The sequence below is a fragment of the Falco peregrinus genome, chromosome 4, assembly GCF_023634155.1.
Source record: "Falco peregrinus isolate bFalPer1 chromosome 4, bFalPer1.pri, whole genome shotgun sequence".
Classification (NCBI taxonomy): Eukaryota; Metazoa; Chordata; class Aves; order Falconiformes; family Falconidae; genus Falco; species Falco peregrinus.
This window is the reverse complement of record NC_073724.1, coordinates 46,449,264-46,474,916: the sequence shown is the minus strand read 5'-3', so window position 1 is coordinate 46,474,916 and position 25,653 is coordinate 46,449,264. Positions and strand designations below refer to the sequence as shown.

The following is a 25,653-nucleotide window of genomic DNA, read 5'->3' as shown; positions in this document are numbered from 1 at the left end:
TAAGCCTCTCAATCAAGAGTAGATTTTTCTAGACCAATAGTAATAATGAGGTTTTGGGGTTTTTTTAAGCTGAAAGCAGATGTATTCTCTACTTCAATACAGTTGCTCTGTAAGCAGTCGAAGGTACATGATCTCCCTTTAAAGCAAGTAATTTAGCATCAAAGCAACTGGGCACCATGTAGCACCCAAAGCAATCAAGACTGGCATTAAAATCTGGGGGCCCTACCTTGCCAAACACGTGCAAGAAAGGAATTCATACAAGAAGCCTGTTCTTTGTCCCTTTTTCTTCAATGGGGGAGAAAGCAGCTGTGAGGAGTCTGTGACTCCTCAGAAGTCCTCCACATGACCAGGCAAAGAGCTTCTACAACCAAAACAGAAAACCTCTTTGTACATGTAAGACTTCAAATCTGGTCCAACTGAGCTGCTTTTTTCCTTAACTTTGGGGTAGTGCTACAGCACAGGTAACCCCTAGAGCTTTTGATGGGTGTCATAGCACGCTAATATTCTAGACCTTCCAAAATAAGAAGAGACCTTCCATTATTATCCATTCCCAAATCTGAACCGATATCTGTTCTCTCTCATACGAGGGTAGAGTTTTGATCTGTGCTATCACTGGGTAGGTTATAGCAGGTTTTTTTACCCTCGGGCACCCTATGTGCTGTGGTTGCAGCCTTGAACAAGAAAATATACTGACACTGGGGGGAGACAGCAGCTCAGATTTGTTTCAGTTTCTTTTTCAGAAACCAGCTGGGGACCTTGAAGTCTTGTTTCTTGCTGAAAGAAGGGTTGTACAATTAGTCCCGGCAAGTGTAAAAGAGGAATAGAGTTCAATTCGATTGAGTTTCTGCAAGTGAGAGGAAGCAGCAAGGATAGAGAGCCTTGAAGTGCTCAGCGTGTATGAGTGTGCAGCTTGTTAGACAGCAGGGGATCTACACAGGATCCTCTTGTAGATGTTCCCATCCCAGAAAGTGAGCCAGGTCACACTCCTCTGGTGCCCACAAAACTAGAGAGTCTCTCCATTTCCCCTGTTCCATAAAATTACTCTTTTTCAAAAAGAGCCGTTGTGTTGTATGGATGGGCAACTTAACCTTACGCAGTACTTCACTTGCACAGGTCTTTCACTATTGGTTGTTGTTATTGTCATCGTGCCAAGTGTCAAAGACAGAAAATAAAAGTATTACTGTCTTTTAAACTTCTAGTGTTTACACCTTTAGGCTTTCATTTAGTGACACAAAGGCCATGTGTTTTTAAACAAAAGCTGAAATCCTTGTGTAGTAATAAAGAAAGGAGCTGTTGGGATTTTAAGGGGAAAAAAATAAACTCTCACAGGTTCTGAGATGACTTAAGTGGCTGCTGGAATAGGGCTGTTCCAGCCTGCAGGAGCTCGGTGGCTGTGGGGTATCTGTGGTCCTTACAGTGAAAAATAAGTGAAGAAACATTCAACAGGACTGTTTTCTCATTATCCATTTTAGACTTTGGCTGAAATGAACTCAGCTTGATTTTAGCACCTCTGAATGTTTTTAAAATTCTGAAGGCCACAAGACTTTTACCAGAAATGCAACAGCACTGGTGCTGGTGAAAGGCGGAGCTCCCTGAGCAATGCCCCAGGGCAGGAAAGATTGCCCTTATGTCAGTGTGCTGCAGGTCAGGGAGCTAAATATTTTTCAGCTCTTCCAAGAGCCTCACATGCAAACAACTATTTCTAACGTTTTCTTCCATGCTTTTCCTCTAAGGGATCAGTAATTCCAGCTGTTTTTTCTTGCTTTTCTCAGCAAAGGCCCTGCAAATGTTCTGTCTTGGGGTAGAGTCCTTCATGATTCTCCTTGATCCCAGCTCTAACCTGCGACGCTCAGCATCACTGCCTACCTGCTGACTGTCAGCGCCCCTGGTTTCAACTCGCCAAAGACAAGCACTGCGGCGAACTCTCATAGCCCCCTTTCCAGCTCCATCATGGGAGAAACCAGTAGGCAGTTGAAACAAACCTTACTTGTTTCAGCCCTCACCAGTTCTTCCACAGTCTTTGCAAAGGTGCTTCTGAAGGTGCACCAACTTGTGGCATACTCTCCGTATTTATTAACTATGTACTAATCTCAGCCTTCAAGTCTAGTGAGGAGCTGATGGGCCTCATATGAAGGAGTTGACTACCCTGTGACAGTCTTGTGTTTAATATGCTCCTGATCACATGGAGAACGAACAAATATACAACCCACGTGGGTGTTTGGAGACAGGTGAAATTTCTAAAACCTGTGTTTCCCCCCTGGACATGTGCCAAAAGCTAGTTTCATATAGGCTGTCTGTAATTGACTACCTGGTTTAAGGACTTGGAGGTGGCTGGATGTTTACACACAACCCATGTCACTCCAGTTTGGCTTTGGCTTTTGAAGCTGTTTTTTTTTAGCTGCTGGAGCAAGCCCAGCATATCATGTAGGCTCAGCTGGACCTTGATTGGCATGTGTGTACCAGTCTGGGGATAATCAGAGCACCAGCTAGCTCTTCTCCAGCTGATAACAGAAATACCTGGTAGCTGCGGGAACAGTTATCCCCATAGCAATGGACTCCTCATATGTTCCTGCAGAAAAAAATTGTTTAGGCACAAATAAGTGATTAGGCGTATATTCACATTTATCTCCATATGGCATCAATTTCTCCCTCTTTGAATCTGATGAGAGCGCTACTGAAAATGCCTGTGTGTACCAGCATCAAAGACTGCCTCACCGCAAGATGTTTCCAGTCTATCCGAAGGCTGTTGAGATGGCTGTCACAGAGCAGAGAATGTATATAGCTGCTTCCTGTTGATCACTAGAAACGCAGCATGGGTGACTGTCCTATTTTATTGGGCTCTTTTTTTCCTGGCCTTCCTCATATCAGTTGGTTTTGTTCTCCAATGCCTCAGCTTCTAATGGCGTGGCACTTTACTAGTCCTATGGCTCTTTTGATTTGCTGTGACTCATATTCCTCTGGCCTAAGCTCAGGCTGATTTCCTGGCTTCCTGTTTCTCACTGATTTGAGGAGGTTTAGACCTGCCAACAAGAGATGCCAGACACTGACAGTTAAGTGCAGTTTAAGTCATATAAATGACTCTGGCCCTTGCATGTATTTGTTTTCTAAAAGGGTTTTCTTTTTTGCATTTTTTACATAGAACATTGTTCCTGTATCCCTCCTCCTTTCCTCTGTGCATTTCTCTCCATACCTTCACCACATGGTTACTGCAGAAGAAAATATCAAGGAACAAGTTCACAGAGACAGTGGCTGGGCTTTGAGCAATGTTGTTGCCTTTCCACTACCTGGGCAGTCTTCTCCCAGTTCTCAGACACGGCACAAAACGAACCCAGCTCTGCCTGCTCAGTCACAGAAGCTCACACCTGTGTCACATCATTACATCCCTGGCTTGGGCCTCTGTAGGCTCTTGCCCCAAGTGCATTTGTCCTGTCTGTATCCTGGGTTGCAGTGTGCTATTAGGACACAAGACTTGAAAATAAGGAAAAAAACGTGTTGAGCCAATCATTACAGGCCTGCTTCGTGAGCTGGAGGAAAATAAATGTGGGGTTTTTTATGAAGACGAGGCTTGGAAAAGCATTTACAAGTAATTAGTCGATGAGACATCATGAAAATTCAGGTGATTTGCATTCCAGCTAGCTTAGAGCAAAGAGACATCTGTTATAGCTTCTTCATCAACATATGCATTTGCATCTGCCTCTCTTCTTTATGCATAGATACTTTAATCATTTTATTCTAGTGGCGTATTTCAATCACACAGAAAGAGTCATGAGTGGGAGCAAAGAGATTTGCTTTGACATCCTGCAATGGTCAAGTGTACTGAGCCTCTCTACAAGAGCTATTGCTAGCAAACCTTAATAAAATAATAGGTATTTAAAATCCTACCAAGAAGATACTAGACTCATGCATGCTATTTCAAGTGCTCTTGAATAAGGTGCATGCTATTTGGTAATATCCTCCTATTAGCTGGTTTAGTCATATGTTAAAGGAATTGCATGTCATCCTAAATTACCAGTTGAGTCAGAACTGTATGAGCCACAATATTTTTCTTCGTACAAAGAGTTACAACGTTTTGTAGAAAACATGGGTTGTAATTACCCTTATGCAGCAGCAAAGGGGGAGGGAGGAAGAAAGAAGAGGACTCATCTCAGAGGATTTTATATAAAATACCAAAGTTAATTTGATTTCAGACTTGGTTCTTTTTCCTCCCCGCAGGTTTCTGTACACATTAAATAGGACTGAGTAGAAAAGTTTGACCAGCCCTCAGCCTCCCAGAGGGAGGCTGGGAAGAGTAAAGGTGTTTAGTGAGGCTTTCCTGGCCCTTTGCAGGCACAGGATGTTTTCCCTTGCTCTCTGGAAGATGTGGCACCAAACACTTCCTCTTTCCTCATGCTTGTTTCCAGGAAACCCTTCACAAAGGCTTCACCCTTGTTTTACCAAAGGATACAAGACAGGAAAGACTGACAAATCCCTGTGACACAAATTACTTCCTCTTGAGACTTCCTCATTGCTAAAATGGATGGAAAGCAGGTGATTCTGTACCTGGTCCCATGGACTCCATTGCAGATTAGGGATGGCAGAAGACACACCCTACCAATGAAGAAGTATTGCAATGTGGCCCTAAACCTGCAGCTGCATAAGCCATGGCAGCAGCGACCAGTAAGGCTGAGCTGCAGTGAGGCAGCAGTCCAGGACTCTGCTCTGTTTAGGTCTGGTCTTGTTCTTCTTTATTGTGAATTCAGAACGCAGCAATGAAGTCATCGGGTTCATGCTCATTTGACTGTGGTGCACTGTTACTTCTCCCCAGTAGTGTAGTCCAGCGTCGCTGGGTGAAGGTAAACAGTCATTGGGGTTATGAGGTGTGCATCATTTGTTTCTTAAGAAAACCAGGCTACTGTGCAATTACTGCCTATCCTTGTGGTAAAGCAGCACCAGAACTATTTCTTTCCTTACGCTGATTGCACACCACTTCATATTCTTTGATATTTAGTGGAGCAATTGCTGCTTCAAGCCAATGTGAAATTACATTCGGGGCCATGATACTAGGACAATAGCCCCTCTCCAGTCTCTCCCTTTCCTCCCTGCCCCCTCTTTCCTCCTTGCATTTGAAGCACCTAATTTTCCATTCTCTGCTACATCCATATTTGTCAAAAAAAGAGCAGATGCTTTCACTGATGAATATGGAACTGATAAAAGATGGTTATTTTTCTCTGTATATTCACATCTCAGCTCCAGAGAATTCTATGTGTGGATTCTTCTGAAGGTAGATGAGACTCCCTTTTTTAGATATCTCTCTGCCACACCAAATTACAATGCTCATCTAGTTGGTTTCCACACACAGGAGAAAAACTGCACAGATTTGTCTCAGTGTATGGAAATGTTTTAGTGAACCTGTGAATCATCTCATAACTTACTTCTTTCATGTTTTTATGGTCTTAGTTCTCTTAGAAGTACACAATAAACACATACCCAGTAATGAATAACACAGGGAATGTAAATTGGGAGCCACTTTCAAAAAAAAAAAAAACCACCAAGAAAGTGTTCAATGAACTTGAAAAAAACTGCTGTTAAAAAATACTTCTTTGCATCACTCATAAATAATCTTTTGAATGCAATTATGTGAGAAATCATTATATCGCAGTAATCAATGTCATGGATAAAGAAAATCTCCAATGATGAGTGCCATATTTTATCCTGAGAAACTGAACTCTTCATGCTAAAGCCTGAACCAACTACTAATTGTTAGGCTTCAGAAAGGAACTTCCCTTTTAGAAAGATTTCTTTTACCTGTCACAGAAATGTTTATCGCAGACCACTTTGGAAGCAAGGTACTCGGTGTAGTGAACTGCTGAGCTGATGGGAAAGCTGCATTAAATTATTCAGAGGTCTGAATCTTTTTCAGAAAATCTGAATATTCTTTAGGTCATGAATTCTAGTGTCAGTCATGGTCCAGCATATTACTTGCTCAGAGGCAGATCTCCCATTGGGGTTAAAGACAGGGTTGACCTACCAAATTCATTTTGCAGCCCAGTCTTTCTTGAAATTAAGAACATTTACATCTGAGGCATGGTCTTACAACTCCCGTAACAGAGGAATATGTGCAGAAAGGTGGCTGAACTGGATCTTAGGCATGCTTTGGTCCATTTTTGTGAAAAGGCAAATTAATTGTCCTTTCCCAGGGCAAGCATAATGCATATCAACCTACTAATGGAATACACTTAATCTACACTAAATACACTAAAATGTATTTAGATTTGGATTTAGAATTCTCTCTTTTATAAGCGCTGTTGACATGGGGTTTTAGGTTTATACCCTTTGAAAGAAATGGCTCAGCAGGACTGCAGCAGGGTAATTCATTCAACACCAACCAAAACACATCTGAAGCCTGACTGCAGGAAGAACTGTTTAAGAAAGTGTGTCAAGATAGTAGTTCTCCCATCTCTTCACTCAGTTTTAATCGCTACCTTCCATTTGTTTGGGGTCATCTTCTCTATTCCTTTAACGATCAAGTCACTGAATAGGATACACCTAAAGGAGTGGGTCCTCTGAACAGACCTCAGGGCAAAGTCCTTCCTGTTTTTTATAATAAACCATTTCAAAGAAGACCAGGTGACATTCATGGGATAGAGATAGTTGTAAGATGAAGACACAACCAGAAGCTTATGGCCATGGGCTCTAGCAACTTCAGGGTGACACTCAATGCTGCCCACGTAGACCACTTGTGGGACTGGCAGCAGAGTTCCTGTCTCCAGCTCCTTGTCTTCTTTTGCCCACACACACATCAGCTGCCTTTTATCCCTTGTCACAATTACACACTTCCCACAGGACGTGGTCAGAGATTCACACAACTCCTGAAAGATACCATTCTGCTGGTGGACGGGCAGCTCATCTCTTAATAAAAGTTTTTACCGGAGGCAGGGCACCCACACTTGGCAACTGCCAGTGTGAACAAGTGTCCATACTGACCAGCACAGGCTGGCCTCCTCAGCTATTTTTTTCTCCTGTTATAAGACTTTCTGGAATATCTGCTTCCCCTAAAAAAAACAGTCCTGAAACCATTGAGCTGCAGTGTCCTCAAAGCTCTCAAATACAGCAGGCACTGCCTTTTTGAAATAGCATCAAAGCAAACCCTGTGAATTATGTGCCTGAGGAGCAGATTTGCGAAGTGCTGTATGTTGCTGTCTCAAGGCTCATGAAGGATGTTCACAGAGCTTGCAATGTGCCCGTTGCCCTGGCATTACTCTGCAGTGTCACACCCAACCAGCATCAGCACCAGCAGGAGCTTCCAGGTGGCTGATCAGAAGGCACCTTGGAAAGCAATAGCCCCATCAGGCTGGGTACGCTGCAGCTGTGCAGCTAGCAGCTTCTGGCATCAGGACCTTGCTCGTCTTGAACATTGTGGTTCCTCCTCTCACAGCACTGGGTGGGTGCTTGGGCCCTGTGTACGTGTGTGGGCCAGTCACGCACTGCCAAAAGGAGCCCAGAGGGATGGAGATGCGGATGAAGGAGCTGCTCAGAGTCAGCACGGAGAGTGAGCCACACCAGAGCATTGAGACCAGTGGTAGGAACCATTCCCTCCCTCCTTGGCAAGCATGCGGCCTCATGGAAGATGCAGCCTTAAAATTCTGACAGGTGGAGGAGGGGACTGAACCCTGGGTGTCTTGTTATGGGGGGCAGGAGGACCTCTGGACCCCCACATGAGCCTCCTGATGGGCAGGTTCAGTCCCAGCAGCATTGCGAGGTGCTGCCTGGTGCCCAACAGCACAGCAGCCTGTGCAAGGTCCACCATGCTCAGCCTGCCCAGCTTCAGGCCTTAGAGAGGGAAGAAGTGAGTGATACCTCAGACATCGCTTCAGGGTGAATTATTTTTAGGAATGATTTGGTTTCTAGAGACCTCATAAGTTCCTGCTTTGTGCAGTCACTTCTCTATTTTGTGCTGGCTGTACCGACGAACCGCTGAGGCACCCGCATTGAGCCTGACACCAGCACCATTACACTCTACAAGGGTGAGCAACACCATTAGGGGGAGAAAGGAAAATTTCTCGTGTGCTGTTATGTGAACACACAGGCTGAAGTGAAGGTCAGAGCAGAAGGCTGGACAGGTACCATCCTGCTGCCACGGCAAATCAAACAGGGGCACAGGAGCACATGGCCAAGTGAGGGCTGCGGCTGCCCTGGGAGAAGGGAACATTCAGGGGAAGGGGTGTGGGTGTGTGCACGCACTGAGGGCAGCAAGTGTTTGGCTGGGCAAGGTTGTGGAGCAGAAGCAGTGAAAACTATTTTGACTTATCTGGTTTCTTACCTGTCCCTCCTCCTCACTGCAAATGCGCACACAGAATTTTACCGCAGGAGCAAGCTTGTCAGAGCAAGACTGTAAAACTGCTCACACTTAGCTGTACCTCCAAGACTGGGAGTGAACACTGGCAGCAGTATCAGTTGGGCTGAACAGCACAAACATGTCAGTCTTTGATTACAGCATGCATTTCCTTGCCCACCTCTGAATCTGAGACCCCCCCACAGTCCATGTCATCCCGTCTGGAAGAGGTTTCTTTCCCCCTAACAGAGTGGGAAACTCTGAAGCCAAAAAATGTCTGAAGATGAATATGGCCAGTGGGGTCTAACTCAGCTGTCTGAATGCTCGCCTTAGCAAGGCTAAGGCAAATAAGTGACGGGGCACATCATGTTAGTAGCATCACATGGAGAGCAGAAGTCTGAAATTTTGATATAGAAAGGGTATACCCCCAGAAAGAAGCCCATATAGTTCGTTATCCAGGTGCAAAATGGTGGGAGATTCAGACTGCACATATCAAGGAAAATCCTTAAATATGCAGTACGTATTCATATGAAATTACATAATATTGATTCATCTCTGTTGGCATTTCACACTGCGATACACCTTTCTCTTCTAGTGTTAGCTTTTGTCCTTAATAAATGTATGCCAGGAGCATAACCTGACATGAGTAGTCCTACTGGAGTTATTGGGTGCTTATTAGTTTTGAAAAGTGCATGTGTTTAAAGGCCTGGTCAGGGTCTGAGGTCCCTTTGAACCCTGTTCAAAAACACAGTCCTCTTCTGAACTGGACCACGCGTGTAGGTACCGCAGGGACTGCCCAGGAAAATTAGGCTTGATGCTCCTCAGTTTGAGCCCCCTATAGTGAACCGTCCTGAAACCAGCTCTGTATCACTCCAGGCTTTTGCGGTTTTGCAGCATCAAGGCAAATACCGAATGATGAAGAAAGCCTGCTGCTGCAGGCTGAGCGCTTGTCTGTGCTTTCATGTGCCCATGAAGGGGCTTAGCAAGGTGGATGAAGGAGGTGCAAACCAGTCTTTCCACTTGCAAGGCCTTAAGGCACAGGCAAGGTCTGTTGCTGTATTGTGATGCTGTCTCAGAAGGACAGGGTGATGCTCTTATGCTGTCAGGTGGCGTCAATGTGCCTGCGTCTCTGGCTGGCCCTGGCTTCTTCAACCCCCATGAATTTATCTGAGCCTAAGTGCTTATGAAAATACCAGTTATAAAGCAGCTGATATGTAGTGAGATGGGAGGGATGGACTGCTTTCATGTCCTTGTCAGAGAAACCATATGAGTGGATCCTCTTATGTTCCATTCATAGATCTGTGACATAAAACCACCTGATAACCTGCTTTAAAAACAATTATTCATGGTCCCAGCGACTCAATTTAAAAAACTTGGGCAGCAGACATAAAGTGCTGTTCTGAGACACAAAAATAAGTATTTTGTTTCCTCTGCTACCTTTAGTTTGCTGTGTTACTTGTTGCCTCTTTTCCCTTCCACCTTATGTCTACATAGCCAGTGAGGACTTGGGGTAGGGACCTTTCCTTCTTCTGTAATTTTAGACTTCTGACATTCCCTAGCAAGGCCACACAATGCAAAATCTCTGGGCATAGCCCCTGCCCCACAAGTGCATTTGGGATTTGGGAAAAGCTCTCTTATCCTTCAGCCACTGCACCGGAGTCTTCTGCTCTCACCCTGCTGCCCTACCAGCAAGACCTGCCTCCGGCAGTAAGGCAGTGCCCTGAAGGTTGGGGTTTGGGCATCAGCACTGGGGCCACCCCTCTTCCTCCACCACCCCCAGCACATGCAGCATGCACCCAGCACCCCATGCCCAGGGCACCGGCCGTGGGGTACCTGCATCCTGGGTGTCTGCCGGTGTGGGAGGGTGGGCTCAGTAGCATGTGAAGTATTTCACAGGGATGCCCAGGCTCAGCCACCTCCTGCTCCCCCTAGGAAGGAGGTGGGAGGCCTGGCCCTGTCTGCTGCCAGCTCCTCCATCACTGCCTGGGCACACATGTGAGGGCTGAGCAGTGACACACCATACCTGGCACGCTCCCCCCCCAAAAGCACTTTTTTGGTGCTTCACTGAATTCCATTGTACCACCTAGCTAAATAACAAATTTACCAATTACCCATGAACAAAGTCCCTATTAATGATAATTAGGATACCAATTATCAATTACATACCGATTACCCACTTCAGTAGTAATTATGTTATTAGGTTACCAGTCAGCACATTCTATAGGCAAGGTAAAAATCATCACAAACCCTTTATTTTAAAATGCCAAATAAAAACATAATGAAATACAGAACATAATGAAATACACATAAACAGTAGTCATGATGTTAGGCAAACAGTGGATGTTTCTACTGCTGTATTATATTACATGTAGCAGCCAAAATTAAGTTGCTAATTTTGAAATTTAACTTCTTTTTTTAATCTAAATGTTTTGTAAGTTTGAATTTTGTTTTTCCAAAACCAACACTTCAGAACATTATTCTATAGGGAATTTGGTTCTCTTCCAGTCATACATGGAGTGACAAAAAATAGGATTCCTTTTCTAACAAATACTGTACCCAATTAAGATATCTATTTTCCCTCCTAGTTGCCTGATGGAAGTCCTGAACACTAACTGAAGTCCCATGCCAAAGTAGTATTTCTGATGTCAGACAAGGCTCCCCAAAAGTGTGTAATTTTAACTCTCGATCTGTGATGGAACCAGTAAGAGAAGCACTTGCCAAAATCAAAAATGGCCTCAGGATGGAAACAGAAAAAGTTGGAAAGTTCAGAAAATAAATAAAAAGCAAGCCCTAAACTTCTCAGAACAGAGCTAGTACAACTGTTGGCAGTTTCCCGCAAAGACTGGTGAGACACCTTGTGAAAACTGATGAAATTTGGGTTCCAGCATTAGGGACGCTGCCAAGGTTGAGCTTATCAGCCTTCCTCTTGGTGGCATCGCACCATGGCTTCTGCCTAAGCACGGCCACTATTTCAGGTGGAAATACTTGGCCATCTATTCCTGGACTCTGTAGGAACAGAGTATCCTTAGGAGCTGAAGCTTTTTATCGGATGTGGTTGAAACTGTATGTACACATATATACGTCTTGCTGAGGTGGGGAAGGTAAAACAAAAGGAAAAGCTTCAAGGTCGAGGTGGCATAGAGCTGATGGGTGTGCCTGGGTCTGGGAAGGGGACAGAGCCATTACGTCTGTTACTTGAGCGGTCGAGGTCTGGGTTTGGCTCTCGATACAGGGTGTAGAGCCCCTGCTGCACGGTGAGCACAGGGAGAGGGAGGGCTCCCCTCGCCCCCACCACAGACTGCCCACAAAAGCTGATTACCTGTCAGGCTGTGAGCAGAAATGGGCTCATCCCCAAGGGGACACCGAAGGCGATATCAGTAGACTTCTGTCATACATCAGCAGTGAATTGGTTTCCAGCAGCTCAGTTTGCAAGGAGGCAGAGAGCACTTCCCGCAGCTGTGGGGTTCACTCTCCAGCCTGGCGCTTCCCTTGCATCAGCCTGTTAGAAAAAGCTGCAGCCGCTGCTGCGGGAGGTGGAATTTCACTGCACACTAATGTGACTGATGGACGTCTAAAACCTGTATCTGACACTCTCAATGGAAAGAGAGATTTGACCCTGCTTCCTGGTGCTGTTGCATGACTGGAAAAAATGATAAACTGGGTTTGCAGAGCAGGAGGAATTGTTGCTACTGCTAGAAGTCAGGCTGAAGTCTCCTCTCAGTGCTGGCGCTGGGCAGAAATTGATCCTTCTTCTGAACGGATAGCGATACTGCCTTCTGGAAAACAGCCACACTGGGTAGAAGGAAAAAAACCTGAAACTGTAAATGTTTTTTCTACCTTCAAAACACCTCTTATTTTTCAGATATGAATAGCTGAGCTGCAGCAATGGGAGCATGGTTACCGAGTACAGTCAGGAGCAGTGAGCATAAATAGTGGATCCTGGCTCAAACTGAGCAGTTAATAAACCAGACACGTTCATGAAGCCAAAGGCAATGGGGTCCAAAACTAACTTGACTGCCTAATTGGCCTCTGCTGGAGACGGTGTCTGGGGAATATGCACCTGTCCAAAAAAGGAGACGTCTGTGTTGGAAAGCTGAATCTCTGGAATTCAGAGAAGTGGGGAAAGACAAGAAGGTGGTGTGGATTTCATCTTGGCTATCAGCTGGAAGTATTAGCCTTGGAACATGTCTTACCAGATCAGGCTCTGGAAACTCCCTTTAAGGATATGGCCCACATGAAGTAAATCATTTCCAGGCAGTTGACTTGGACCAGCAGTGTCAAAATCCCATAACAATAACACTATATCATGCCAGAAAAAGATACATTAAAAAAAAAGAGAGAAAGAAATTGCAGCAAGAAAACGTGAAGCTACAGATAGAGCAAAAAACTGTTTAAGAAAAGTCAGGAAATAATGTTTCCTAGGTACAAAATTGTTGAGAACTTTTTTCCTATCAGTAACATAAAGCAAATACACAAAGCAACATAAAGGAGGCTGAAGGGAACCACAACAACCACCCCACAGACGTACAATTTTGTAGGATTTCATAGGGTTTTTGCCTTAAAATTCTTGGAGTATCTGCATCACTGGTTTCCAATCATTTTGATTTGCAGACTCCAGAGCTTTTTCCAATGAATTTGTGGACCAAATATAGCAAGCTGAAGCCCACTGCCAGCGTTTGCTTGTCCACAGCTGCCCATCCTGGACCCCTGTATGCCCAGGCTCCACAGGACATGGATTGAACACCCTTGAGCCACGTGGTGGGCAAAGCTCTTCTTGTGTCTGCTGAGGCTTGGTGGCCTGCAAAAGACACCCTAAAACTACCGTGACAGCCTTCTGCTTACTGCGTACCACCCGAAGAAGCAGCAGGGGATGAGGACTCAATGGGATTTCACAGTGAGGGGGTTAGCACTAAACACTGAACGAATTTGTTGGGGGTTATTGACACAACGGTGGCACAACCCTGAGGGCTACAGCTGTGGCTTGTCAGCCTTGATATTGTCCAGGTGGGCGCTGGAAGGGACCCTGGAGAGACATCAAGATGTCTTTGCCCTCCTTATTGTCTTGGGCTTTGGTAAAGGGCTGACATGCAGGAAGAGAGCTGCTGAGAAATGCATGACCACTGTCAAAAACCCGCTGCAGACCAAGCCTGCCAAGCGAGCAAACAAGTCCAAGTCTGACATGTGCCTCCAGACCCTTGGAATAACCTTCCTTCCAGAAATGCCAGACATGGGTCAGCTTGCCTCCACCTCCAGGTGTCTGACATGGCAGTGAGGGTGGATGCAGAGGCTCCAGCCGCTGTGTCTGCTTGCAGAGTGCACACCCAATGGGCTCACTGGCAGCTCCGAGCCCCCCATAAATAAATGAATAAATAACAACAGCAAACAGGCACACCAACAGTGCGCCAGCGGGAATCGTACTGGCCCTTCTTGAAGCAACAGCATGCAAAGGAAGGCCTTCTGTTCTCCCGAGAGGCAAGCCATGAAAGCACATGATAGGATGAAACAGCCATGAAAGAGCTAGGCCAGCAAGGATTTGATTTCCAGCGTCTTCACCAAAGGCCTGGGGCTGAAAGAACATGGGCTGCACTTGGGTACCTTCACAGCTGCACGTGGGAAGCTTGCACAAGAGCGGTCTGCATCTGTCCTGGCACAGCTCCTCATTTCTTGCTTTCATGAAGGAAAAATATCCCTGTTTAGGCTCCGTATGCACAACAGAATTATAATAAAAAGAAACCAATTTCACACATTCCTTAGTACTGCATCTGTGCTCAGCACCTCAGACCCAGGATTGGTTTTGCCATCCTGCCTTTGCAGCTCCAGTAAGGCAGTGCTGTTGATAATAATGAAAGTGTCTTTGCTTTCCTTTCTTGGAAGCTCCACAATGCTTCTGTGAGGGTTAAGCTTCCCAGAATAGAGATAGTCAATGTAGTTTTCAGGCTTGCTGGAAACAATATTGCTGAGCATCATGACAAAGAGTAGAAAGCCGAAAAACCCAACGATGATGAGGATATAAAACGAGGCCATTATCTCCTCTTGCATCTCCAAGGCTGGGTTGCTGAAATTATTGAACCGAAGGGTCTTCTTTTGTCCCACAAACATGTGGAGTAAATTTGGCATGACCAAACTGCTGTTCGTGTGGTTGCTCAAAGCCATCTTGCGCTGCCACTCCGGCTGCAAAAGCTAAGCAAAACAAAAGAATCAACTTAGCTGGTTAATGCACACCTGTCCTTTCACATTGTCTAGCTCAGGTCCTTCACACTGTTTCCTCTCCTCTGCTGTGTAGCTGACTGCACTCAGCCATCCTCTAGCCGCATGTGTTGCATGCAAAGAGCCACGGTGAAAGTCGGTAGCAAGTTAGCACAAGAACTCGGAGAATCAAAAGCCGTTGCTCTCTGCTTGAAAGATGTGTGTGTACACGCATGGGCACGTACTACTCCCTTAGGCTGACTTTGTTTTGCTGGTGACGTAGCATCAAAATCAGGACACGGGAATAACGCTGCCAATTCCAGCAACTATCTCAATGGAAAAAGGATGACTCGTTCCTAGGTACCAGTATAATTCAAACAATAACACCGCTAAGGGGACAGGAGAACAATACCGGTATTATAGCCCTAGCTCCTGAGTGGAAGGGCTGTTCGCACTAAATCATCCACAGTAAAACCTGCTGAATTGAAAAAGAGCTGTGGGAAGGAACTAAATGAATACAAACTGATGTAAGTATGTTATCTTGCTGAGAAGGAAACATGGAGGGAGAAATTATTTTCTGCCAATTTATGTTTCTTGAGGTTGTCTTTTTTTTATGAGCTTTTTTCAAAGTAATTTTTAGCACAAGAGAAACTTAAATCATTGCCTCTAAGCAAACCACAAGATCCTTCCATTCTGAAAAATCTCAAGATAAAAAGTTTTGACTCCATCTCCCAATCCCACATCTGAAAAATAAGCTTTTTCTTTTGCCAGTGACAATTTTCCAATTTTGATACAAATCTATGTATAATTTTTGGGTCTCTGAAATCCCCTTCTCTGGGAAGTGTGTGGTAATCTTAGAAAAGCTTTGTGGAAAACTGCCCGTGAGGTCTTGCTCAGCTGTAAATAGAAGCCAAGAATTTCATCCCAAACATGCAACTTTTGCTGATTTAAAGTCATTCACTTTCCTCGTTGCAGTTTTCCTTGCTTTTCAGCCAGTACTGATTAACTTGTGTAGCTCTCCTGTTGCAAAGGGTCTGTACAAACTGAGACTGCAGCCCCACGTATTGCAACAAGAGCTCTGGTGATACACAATACCTGAGGATTTGACCACTCCCTTAGGTCTCATACAAGAAACCATTTAAAGAGTTAGATATGAATAACAGGATAAAAAGCTCTGAAAAATCTGACAGAGACTAGAGAAAGCTCCTTCAGAGCAGCTCTGCCTGCCAGTCACCCCAGACGCATTTGGTAGTATTAAAATGAGGGTTACCCTTCGAAAAGATAGTGGCCTGAACCCCGGGTCAGGGCAGCCAGCATCCCTGGCTCGCAGCCTCCTTCCCTTTCTCATCCTGCTTGCAGGTACTGGTGGCAGGAGATGTTTTATCTTCCCTCCTCATGCCTCACACTGGGATGTTCACTACTCCTGACTCAGGGAAGTTAGGCATTTCCTCTCTGGTCCAGCTAGGATGAGCCCATCACTGGACCACTGAAGTGCCCATTGGGTCTCTGAAATTGCCTGAACATCCTGGGTGATTAAGGTTAGCTATTCCTGGTTAGGTTTCCTCCTTCTATTACCTTTTAATGAATCTGTTTACCCTGCTGGCTGAGTTGTGACTGGTCTGCCTGGAATCTATTAATAGCCCAATAACTACGACGGGCGGCTGCGTGAGCCGAGTGCTGAGCTTACATTGGACCCATTCGCAGAGGCGTGTGGAGATTTACAGCTGCAGCACAGGAGCTGGAGATGTACCAGTGGAATATAATGAATTGCAGCAACAGTGGGTGTGTGGGACCACACAGTTCAGGTAGGGTATAGCTTTTAGCTAACTAGGATTTTTTGGTCTATACAGAAAAACAGAATGGCAAGATTCCTTCCAGATGCCAAACCAGATACAAGTAAACTCCCCGTAGATTACAAAATTCCTCTTCTCTCTGCCCCAGCCCAATCTGGCTACATGTTCTAGGCTGCAGTAGAAATCAGTGATCACAATACTCCGCAGAATGAAATCTCTCTTTAGTGTAACCCATTCGGAGGGCACAATGTGAAGAAAGTGATCTATACCTTGGCTGAACACTAAAACTGACTGAACACTAGGTGAAAGTTTTATTCTGAAAAAGATTAACTGAAAGTAAGTTGACTTCCTGATAACAAGATTTTCTCTGTTGTTCCCCAAACCCACATTTCCCTTCTCTGCCTCTCCAGCCTGTTCTGCTATGCTGGCTGTCCTGGGGTTTGTGACTAATGCCATGAGGAGCTACAACACATTACAGAGGACCAAAGTTCAGAGATATACCAGTGATCCGTACTCTTCTTGATAGATAGACTTCCTAACTTTCTGCACTCCCACTGCAAGAGACCCCAAACAGCCTACCCTCTGCCCACCCGCAGAAATCTTGTACCCAGTTGCCACAACTATATTCATTTGCTATCATATAAAAGTAAGGCTAAGCTTTGAGTGCTCTTGTTTGTATTTATTTCTTCCAGTGCCTCCTGCTGCCTGCATTTTGTTGAAGGGCTTTCTTCTGCACTCATTGTCTTGCTTCATGGGTCACCTCACTTCTGCAGACCCCTTGAGACAGGACAGTGACTAGATGGACTGTCCTTCTCACGTTCGGGAAGATGATCTCCAGTTGGGAACCGCAGCCACATGCTGCCCTTTGGAGTCTCTTGGCATGGGCTCCCTGGCTCCTGCCACCACTGGAGTGGCGCTGGTCCTTTAGGGATGTGTACAAATTGTTGGGTTAAAATTAAATACAAAAGCACGGTGTTTTGACATGCAGTTCCTAGGACACTGCTTTCTAAGGAATACAGTATTTTCTGCTCTAGAGCAGTGAAACTAGTTGTATGTTGGACTGGCACTTAAAATACCTGCAAGTGTGAGTATCGCTGAGCCATGTGCCACTCCTCTTTTTTTGCTTTTCTAACATTTTTCCCCTCTCGTACAAAACACGACAGAAAAACAACATGACGTACCCAGAAATCCCCAGAAAACAATAATGAAAGGCTTGCGGCAAATGACATAAGCCGAAAGGGCAGAGTATTGCCCGTTAACAGCTGCCTAATCCTCCTTAGGCCAGGCACACAGCACACTGGGGGTTTTTAACTGGCAGGCTGTGGGGACCAAGCGCAAGTGTGATGCCACTGAAAGGCAGAACATGAGTATTCACCCCAAAATGAGAAAGAAGTCTACGGTAGGATCTGCCTTTGGTGGCAACCAGGGGAAAGATTGGTGGCTGCTGTTGTGCCCCACCAGGCCTCAAGAAGAGAGAAAACAGGCTTCAGATGGCTCTATACATTTAAGGCTGTGTCATTTGTCTGCGTGTATGTGCCCACTCACACCCCAACACACACACCCATCCACACACAGACAATACTGGAAAGATACTGGAACACCACAGCAGCACTCCTCCGGGCTTCAAACACCTGTATTGCTAGTTTTCCGCCCATCATCATATTAGATACATAGGTTAAAATCAGCCCTTTTTTCCATGATGGGACTCATCCCATTTCTACCAGCTCCCCTCTCCAGGGTTTTCCAGAACCTAACGCTTGTTTTTTCCATTTTGATCATTTGTGTGTGTGTGTGCAAAGCTGTGTCCCACACACATCAACTAGCGGTATACATCACTATAGTCTTTCTCATAAGTAGGCATAAATCCATGCACACAGATAGGTATGCATGAATTTCTCCTCTCCCTATACACATAAACACGTGCTAAAATATAAAAACACCCACACAGCCACATGTATAATGCCATATCTAGGTAATTTTTGAAAAAATGGCTAGTAGCTTGAGTGTTAAACAGAGCTGATTTTCAGAAAACTGCATTTTAGGGAAAAAAAAAATATCCAGTAAATGTATCCAATATAACGGAAAAATTGAAATGAAAACTCAAGCCAGTGCCTACTTATCACTATGTAGAGGAAGTTGCAGACACCCCAGGCACCATAACAAGAGCTATGAAATGCTGTACCTATCAAACAGCTTACTTACATGCAGACCTGGCTCTGTCCTGGGAGCAGCACCTCTTTCAGCTGTCAGGCTTGCTCCCAGCTGACCAATGCATTTAACTATTTAAGGAGCATAGGAGAGGAGTGGCCTCTGCTTTTCGCCTCTAGCAAGTAATCACAGGAACATTATGCATGAGGGAGTGTCAGCAACGCAATGTGGTAACAGGATACTATGGGCCTGTGAGGCTCCTACTACATGGGGGCTCCAGGCAAGTGGCCATGTGTGTTCCCTTATCGTGCAGGGGTTGAGAATAACATGGATGAGCACTCAATTGCCTCAATACTGGGTGAAATAAACATAAAAGCTGCTCTGGGAGGGTGCTTACTGCTGGACAGAGCCCATGTAAGAGTAGATTGTGGGCCTGGGGTTGTTTTTGGTTATTCATCGTAGATCTGTCATTTTAAAAGTCTGCAATTCTCAGAAGTGGGAAAGAAAATAGCAGTGTCCTCGTGCCCCCCCAGATGTGTTTTGTTGATGCAACATTGTCACACCAAAGGAAAGAGGCTACGCAGTTTTGCCGCCTTGTTCAGTGCACACATACATCCCTGCTCGTCCTGCTTTACCCTTCTGGTGAAAGGATGGGGAAAGAAAGTAGCCAGGAACAGGAAAAAGGATGCTGGATGAAGCAATCTTGCTATCTTTCATCTTGCATCCTCTGGCCCCAACCTCTTCTATCCTGTTCTGCCAGCCAGGCATGGGTGTTTTATTCCATTCATGCACCCTCTCCATGGCAAAACAGCATGAGTTACACCACTTCACAGCCAAGTCCCCTTTCAAGATCAACACATAACACCAGCCGTGGCTTGCAACATCTCTAATTTAACTCATATTTTGCCATGGGAGCCACAGATGACGGCTGATGTGGGGTTACTTTGTGCAAGCAGAACAACTGAAGGCAACTGAGGGAGGAGGAGAGCTCGTGCTAAAGCCAGCTGGTTTTCCTTCCGTGGAAAGCAGGAGGGAGGAGGACTGTTAAAGGCGAGGGTAATCAGGGCCCCATGATAGCAGGGTATGTCTGCCTCTGGGAAGCGGCAGCAGCTATTGCTATTAAAATTGTGGTCAGACAGATTCATAAATCTTGCTATGGGACTCGGTTCAAAATACTCATTTTTTCACATGTCTAATCGCTGGATAACACACAGTGCTTTGGAAGTATCAGCAGCTCGTTAGGCAAGCTGCACCTTTGGCTAACAAATGCAGAAATAGGAAGAAAATCAGAAGCAGGGAGCTACTGGTTGGAGGAAAAGCGACCTGAGGGCTCCCAGACAGCAAGGATGATGGGGAAAGAGAGGTTTGGTGAGCTGTTTTAGAGCTAAGCCCCAGCCCTTGGAGCAAAACTGTATTGCTGGTTTAAAGTGATCATCCACCTAAAAGCCAAGACCCGGCAGAGAGCGCAAAACACCAGCAGGCCTGTCTGTCTGGTCTTGCGCTGGCCAGAGCCGCCGACCCGGGCTGGCTGTGAATGAGCTGGCAGGACATGGCACTGAGCTGGGTGGAGATACCAGCGAGGGCCAGGGAGCAGGGTAGCTGGGTCAGTGTGGCCCTAGAGCACGGCTAGTTAGCCAGCTTCTCTGCAGGGGCTGTCAGATTAGACCCAGCACTACACCGAAGTTGCTGTCTGGTTTCCAGCTTCGGAGGAAGCATGGTCAGGGCTAGGGAAGGGTGAGACTCACATCTTGTCCTTTTGGTCCATCAAGTATAGCTCCTTTGTGGCTCCTGTCTGCACCCCTCTACCTAGCTGTGGTGCAGAAATGGAAGACCCACCTGTTTTCATACCTTTTCCCTATATTTGATGGTCCTATTTTGGAAACAAAATCAAATGTGAAACTATAAAGGCTGGTAACAAACCCTTTGGTGATGGTGGCCATCTGACCCCTGCACAACATGAAAGTATGAGTGACACAGGCTCAAGCATACACCAAAGATGGGGTTTGTTTCACTGCCTGGGTCTCTGTGGGGAGCTTCCTGCTCAATGCTGCATTGGGACAGATAGCCCTGAAGGGTGATGAGTCCATCCCTCAGCACAACATGCCCTCAAGAGGAGCTTGCTTTCTAATGACTGTGATTAGCATCAGCTTTTAACCAGATGACAGTAAAAGTGCTGTGAGATGGACTCCCCCCTCAGTCATATCAAGGCAAAGGATGTAGGATTCCTGCTTGTTCTTCCCAGGGCAGGACAGCAAGGACCCCACATCACCCAGAGGAAGCACCAGATACCATTCCCAATAATGATAATGAAGGACCTGGGGTACCATAAGATGTCCAAGTGTGTGTAGAGGGGGTGAGAGGGTGGGGTGTGGAATTATGGGAGTCCACATTGCCGTGTGGATGGAGAGAGGCAACCACAACCATGTCCCTTGACCAGGAACAAGTATTCAGTGCCTTCCTAATGGTGACAGCCTCTTTCCTCCACCCACAGCCCTGGAAGTCTGTGCCGGTGCCAGGTGGCACCTTTCTTTTGAAAAGGAATGAAGGATGAGGGAATGGGTTTGGAGCATGAACATAACAGCAGGGCCAGAAGAAGTAATTCTGGCAGTCTTTCAGTGAAGGCATATGGACCCCAGAATAAGCTGGGAAGTCTCTATCAGCTTTATAGGAGATAGGCCAGGGCACGTCAGCTGAGGGAGGATCTGATTCTCTTATTTTTAAAATAAGATCTTTTTTAAAAAGGTAACAAATGAAACAATAGACATCAGCAAGGCTCATATTTTTGCACAAAAGTTGGATTTTAGAATGTTGCCAACTCTATAGGGAGATTCAAAGCCCTGGTGGGGGTGGAAATTGAACTAATCTATGTGCTTCCCCTCTTCCAGGACCAAGGACACCTGGAAACACATGCAGGACATGACCAAGACAGGCAGACGTGTTTACAATCCTATGGGTTGGAATGAGCCAGGAACAGAAGATTCACTGAGTTACCGAAGCGCCTGGACAAGCCCAGATGAGCCTCAGACTTGAAGCATTTCCCATGCACACTTTCCTCTGCAGCGTGCTAGCTTGTTTTCCATGCTCTCACCCCTGTGGGATATAAGGTGGATCATGTCTTCAAGTGATATTTCCTGTTGAGCCAGGGCAACCTGCCTACCTTAGAGGAAGTGGGATGAAGGAATGTCTGGAGCTAAGATGAGTGAAGGAGCATTCCTCACGTGGCTGAGTCCTGCAGACAGACCACACTGGTCATCGGGGACAGTGGAGTACTGAGAACCTCAACTTCATGTGGTTCCTGTGACTTCCTCAAAAAAAATCTAGGTCATGCACTGACAGGCATTTACTCCCGGAATGAGCCATCCCCAAGACAGGGATGCTGAGGGGTGCCCCTTTCCCAGCAATCCTCCTGGGGGTTGCTGTTGGATGGAGGGCCCCAAGGTGTCTCAGAGGCACACCTGTCTACCTCACGAGGCAAGGGCACAATGCCCAGGAGGCTGGCATGCTGTGGCAGCACTGACAGGAGACCTGCTCTGTGGGGAACTGGAGGAGCCAGCACTGGAAGAGAAATACGTTGAGTTTGCAGAGAGTTAGGCAAGAGCTGGGGAGGGTTTGTTAGAGTACCGAGCTGTTCAGAAATAGCTCTGGAAACCCCTTCCAAGGACCCTGGTTGGGCAGGGCAATAATCTGCCGTGTCCTTTCCCAGCTTCCTCTCGGTGGTGGTTGAGTCACCTTGGCTTCCTAGAAGAGGCTGAGAAGGGGCACTCACTCGTGGTGGCTGAGGGTGAGGGCCGCAGGTCGCGGCCCCGGTGCGAGGCAGTGCACATCGCCTCCTGTGCAGGTCAGACCATGTCACACATCGCATTGCCCAAGTTTCTGTGGCTGAGAACGAGCCAGAGCTTTCATTTTGCTGTTGCAATAACAGGCCTTGGGCTAGTCCTGGTTATCTGGTGACCTGTTTCTCTCCCTCCATGCTCAAGTGTAGGTGTGAGAAAAAGCTTGCCTGAATATTTAAGTATTTATGCAGAACATTATTGCAGCCCTGATCGTACGCTGGGGCTAAGTGGAAACAGCATAGTGCTGGCACATCTGCTCAGAAGTCTGTGCTCTGTGCCCATGCACTGCACCACAGTCACGTGACTCATTCCTTCTTAACTGTTTTTTCCTACAGGACCTTTAGATATTCCCAGTATTCCTCCTCAGGCAATAGGGGTGAACCCTGAATAGCTACTTGCACATTGAATACATCAGATGAAGGAAAAGAGCTCCTGCCTTCTGTGAGATAATGCGGTGTGAGTCAGATGGCAAAAATGATGCTATTAGACATTGTATTATTAGTTATTCTGATGATAAAAGTATCAGGTAGTTAAGTTTAGGCTCTTTGTTTCTTTCTTCCTTTTTTCTAGCTTTTCCAACATTTATTGGCTGATCCTTTTAATGTATTTAGATTTTTCAGTACTCCAGTGTAGCAGACCTCCACAGCTTTTGCTGCTCTCCCACCATGCTCAGCCTCTCCCTTCGCCAGGAAATTTCATTTCCTAATGCTGCCTGAGTGCTGCTGCAACCCTGCATCACCGTGAAGCAGCTGTGGCAGCCAGCGCCGCCCGACCTGTCCTCTCGCAACAGTGTGCTTCAGCCAAAGGCATTGCCAAAATTAATTTCACGTGCAGGCTCTGTGCAGATGTAACTGCTTCAGGAGCTGGTTGTATCAGAGCCACATCCAGGTTTTGCTGCTTGTGACTCACCTACTAACAGTAGAATTCTGGATGTTGCCCTTTAATTGCACCTGTGAAGCAAAAAGATTCACATTTATTGTGGTCCGATGTTCACATTTTTGGCTCCTGTCCAAGCACATGGTAATACGATTTGAGTAGTATCACCTTCAGGACAGCAATAAAAGCAATTGCCACTCCCATCCTGTGCTTCACATCCTGTTTCCACCACAGGCTACACATTAAGGAGCTTTTGCCAAGGACAACATCACCCTGGGACAAACTGAGCCAGTGGCGATGGCTGCTGGCTGCTGGTGACACCAGAGGATGAGCAGTGCCCTCCCCACAGGAAATGGCAAGCTGGAGCAGGAAAACCGAGTGCAATGGGACGCTGAAGAACTGGCATAATCTGTGATGAGTGCTGAAAATACCCATGAAACTTTGCAAAGACCTTTTTCTCTCCCATGTTTCACTCCTGGTTGCAGTCAGCCATCAGAACAGGTGGACAAGAAGAGCACAGAGAGGCCTAACAGTGTTGGAAGAGAAGTTGTGTTTGCTGCCCTGTGACTGCAGCCGCTGGCAGAGATGCAGCTGTGGCAGGGCAGTTACACTTCAGGGAGTTATTTCTGGACCATCACTGTGATGAGCTTCTCAGACTTTGACATTGAGTTGGACATTTCTAGAACCGTAGACTGGGCAGCTGGGAACAGCTGTCTGGGATCTGCCCATAACGTCCCAAAAATGGAAGGAGGAGGAGTATTTACCTAGGGCTGTCATCTAGGGAGGCACCTGGGTACGGCCACACACCATGGCAGTGGGCCAGGCAGTTTGACAGGTTGCCCCACGTTGTCCCCGCCACTGTAATTGCCTGCTTCCTCTTCCCCCTCCCCTAAAGATTTCCAGATAAAACATGTTAGCCTGACCCACCTGCACTGGGGGTTAATGTGTTTCCTCAGAGCAGGCCAGGAGCATGCACCTGTGCGGCTGGCCGCCATCTGGTACATACTGGTCTGGTCCCTGCAGTAGGTATCGCCATGCCCTCCTTGTTGAATGGAAACTGTAATGTGGAATAAAACTGCAAACACATCTGATAAACACATCAGTTTGTAACATTACTGTTCTCTTTTTCTGTAATTTCACAGACTACTTAATTGTCTGCAAATCCCCAAAAGTGCCAGTGGCTCCTATAGATAAATAAAGAGGAGAACCTGGGCACTGCCTGTGTTGTTTCCTACTGAAGGAAGTTTGGGAAGTAAGAGGAAAGCTGCCCAGATGTGGAGGAAGAAAGGAAAAGCCGGTGCCACCAGTGCAGCTGTGATGCCCCCGGTACCTCAGGTCCTGGGTGTCTTAATGGGAGAGGTGGGAACAGGTCAGGGGTTTTGGCATAGCTGCTGACTTGTGTGAGCACCTGCTGGATGTATTCATTGCCATTTAACTTGCCCAACGATTGCCTCTGCTGTTATTGCAGTTATGTCTTGGCCTCCACATGCTGTGCCACAAAATGCTGAACACACACCGTGGCAAGGTAGTTTTGCTTGTTTTTTTACACTACTAGATCACAAGGTATCCATTTACATCTTCTAACACCGTTCTTCAGACCAGATAATTTCCCTCTAGGATGACACGCTGGGCTGTGGTGATGCCTTATGCTATAGGGTGATGCCCTTTTCTTTGACCCTGGTGAGTCCAAATTAGGGTTAGATCCCGTTCCCACTGCTGTGAATGACAGCACTGCCATCAGCAGAGACATTATTGTTACCTCTACTCATGCCCAAGCCTAGCCAGGAGGTTCTCCAGGGAGAAAGGCTGCCCTACATAGCCGGGATGGACATAGTCATGTTCCCTTGGAGGAACATGGGAAATGAGAGAAAAATAGGTCAGAAATCGGAGCCAGGGTAGTCTCCCTTCAGATACCCGGTGATAGTCTCAAAGGGCCTGGAAATTTCTGCATTTCAGTGACCTCTATCAGCAGAAATAAGGAGCAACGTGCATAAAAAAAATCCCGAAGAGACTGTTTAATTTGCACTTTGGATTAAATAATTTGTGGTAAACAAAGAGGACCCTGTCTCTATTGCTTGTATCTACAGTGAGCTAGCCAGCACCGCCAGGAATTTGGATTAGCATGAACCAGTATGTTTCTTATCTGCTTACTTCTATACAAATTGCATTTTATGCTGTTACAATCCCTTTCTCAAGGTCAGGATTTGGATGGAAAGACTGTAGGGATGTTGCTGTTAAAGAGAGAGGTCTCTGTTCTTTTGAGAGGAGGAAATAAATAGAAAAACAGCAGAGGATTAATTTTAGGTGCCACTCCTGCCACGGGCTGCCTGAGGGTAAACCTCAGTGGCTCCTTGGCTGGCAGAGGGTGCCTGACTGATGAGGGTGCTGGTTTGCCTATTCCGGCACCATAACTCCTGCATATTAAGGTGAAAAATAAACAAAAGTATGGGGAGGATTTGCTGGTTTATCCCTCTGCTCTGCATGCAGCTCAGGGTCAGATCCCCCC

The 25,653-nt window shown here is 46.2% G+C and overlaps 2 protein-coding genes across 6 annotated transcripts in view; one reads left to right on the top strand and one right to left on the bottom strand.

Moving 5' to 3' along the window:
• Positions 1-25,203, top strand: part of SMIM11 (small integral membrane protein 11) — a 35,847-nt gene extending 10,644 nt beyond the window's left edge. The window contains exon 6 of one of the 5 annotated variants that reach the window (XM_055802215.1): positions 21,324-25,203. The gene's annotated coding sequence lies outside the window, so the exon portion shown is untranslated. The other 4 variants (XM_055802220.1, XM_055802219.1, XM_055802221.1 and 1 more) reach the window with 4 other exon arrangements.
• On the bottom strand, positions 6,403-14,464 carry C4H21orf140 (chromosome 4 C21orf140 homolog). The gene is given in 6 exon segments (XM_013298951.3): positions 6,403-6,444; positions 6,447-6,992; positions 6,994-7,032; positions 7,034-7,179; positions 7,944-7,995; positions 14,069-14,464. Coding segments are annotated over 6 exon segments (1,221 nt in total).
• Positions 25,204-25,653: the final 450 nt, after the last annotated feature.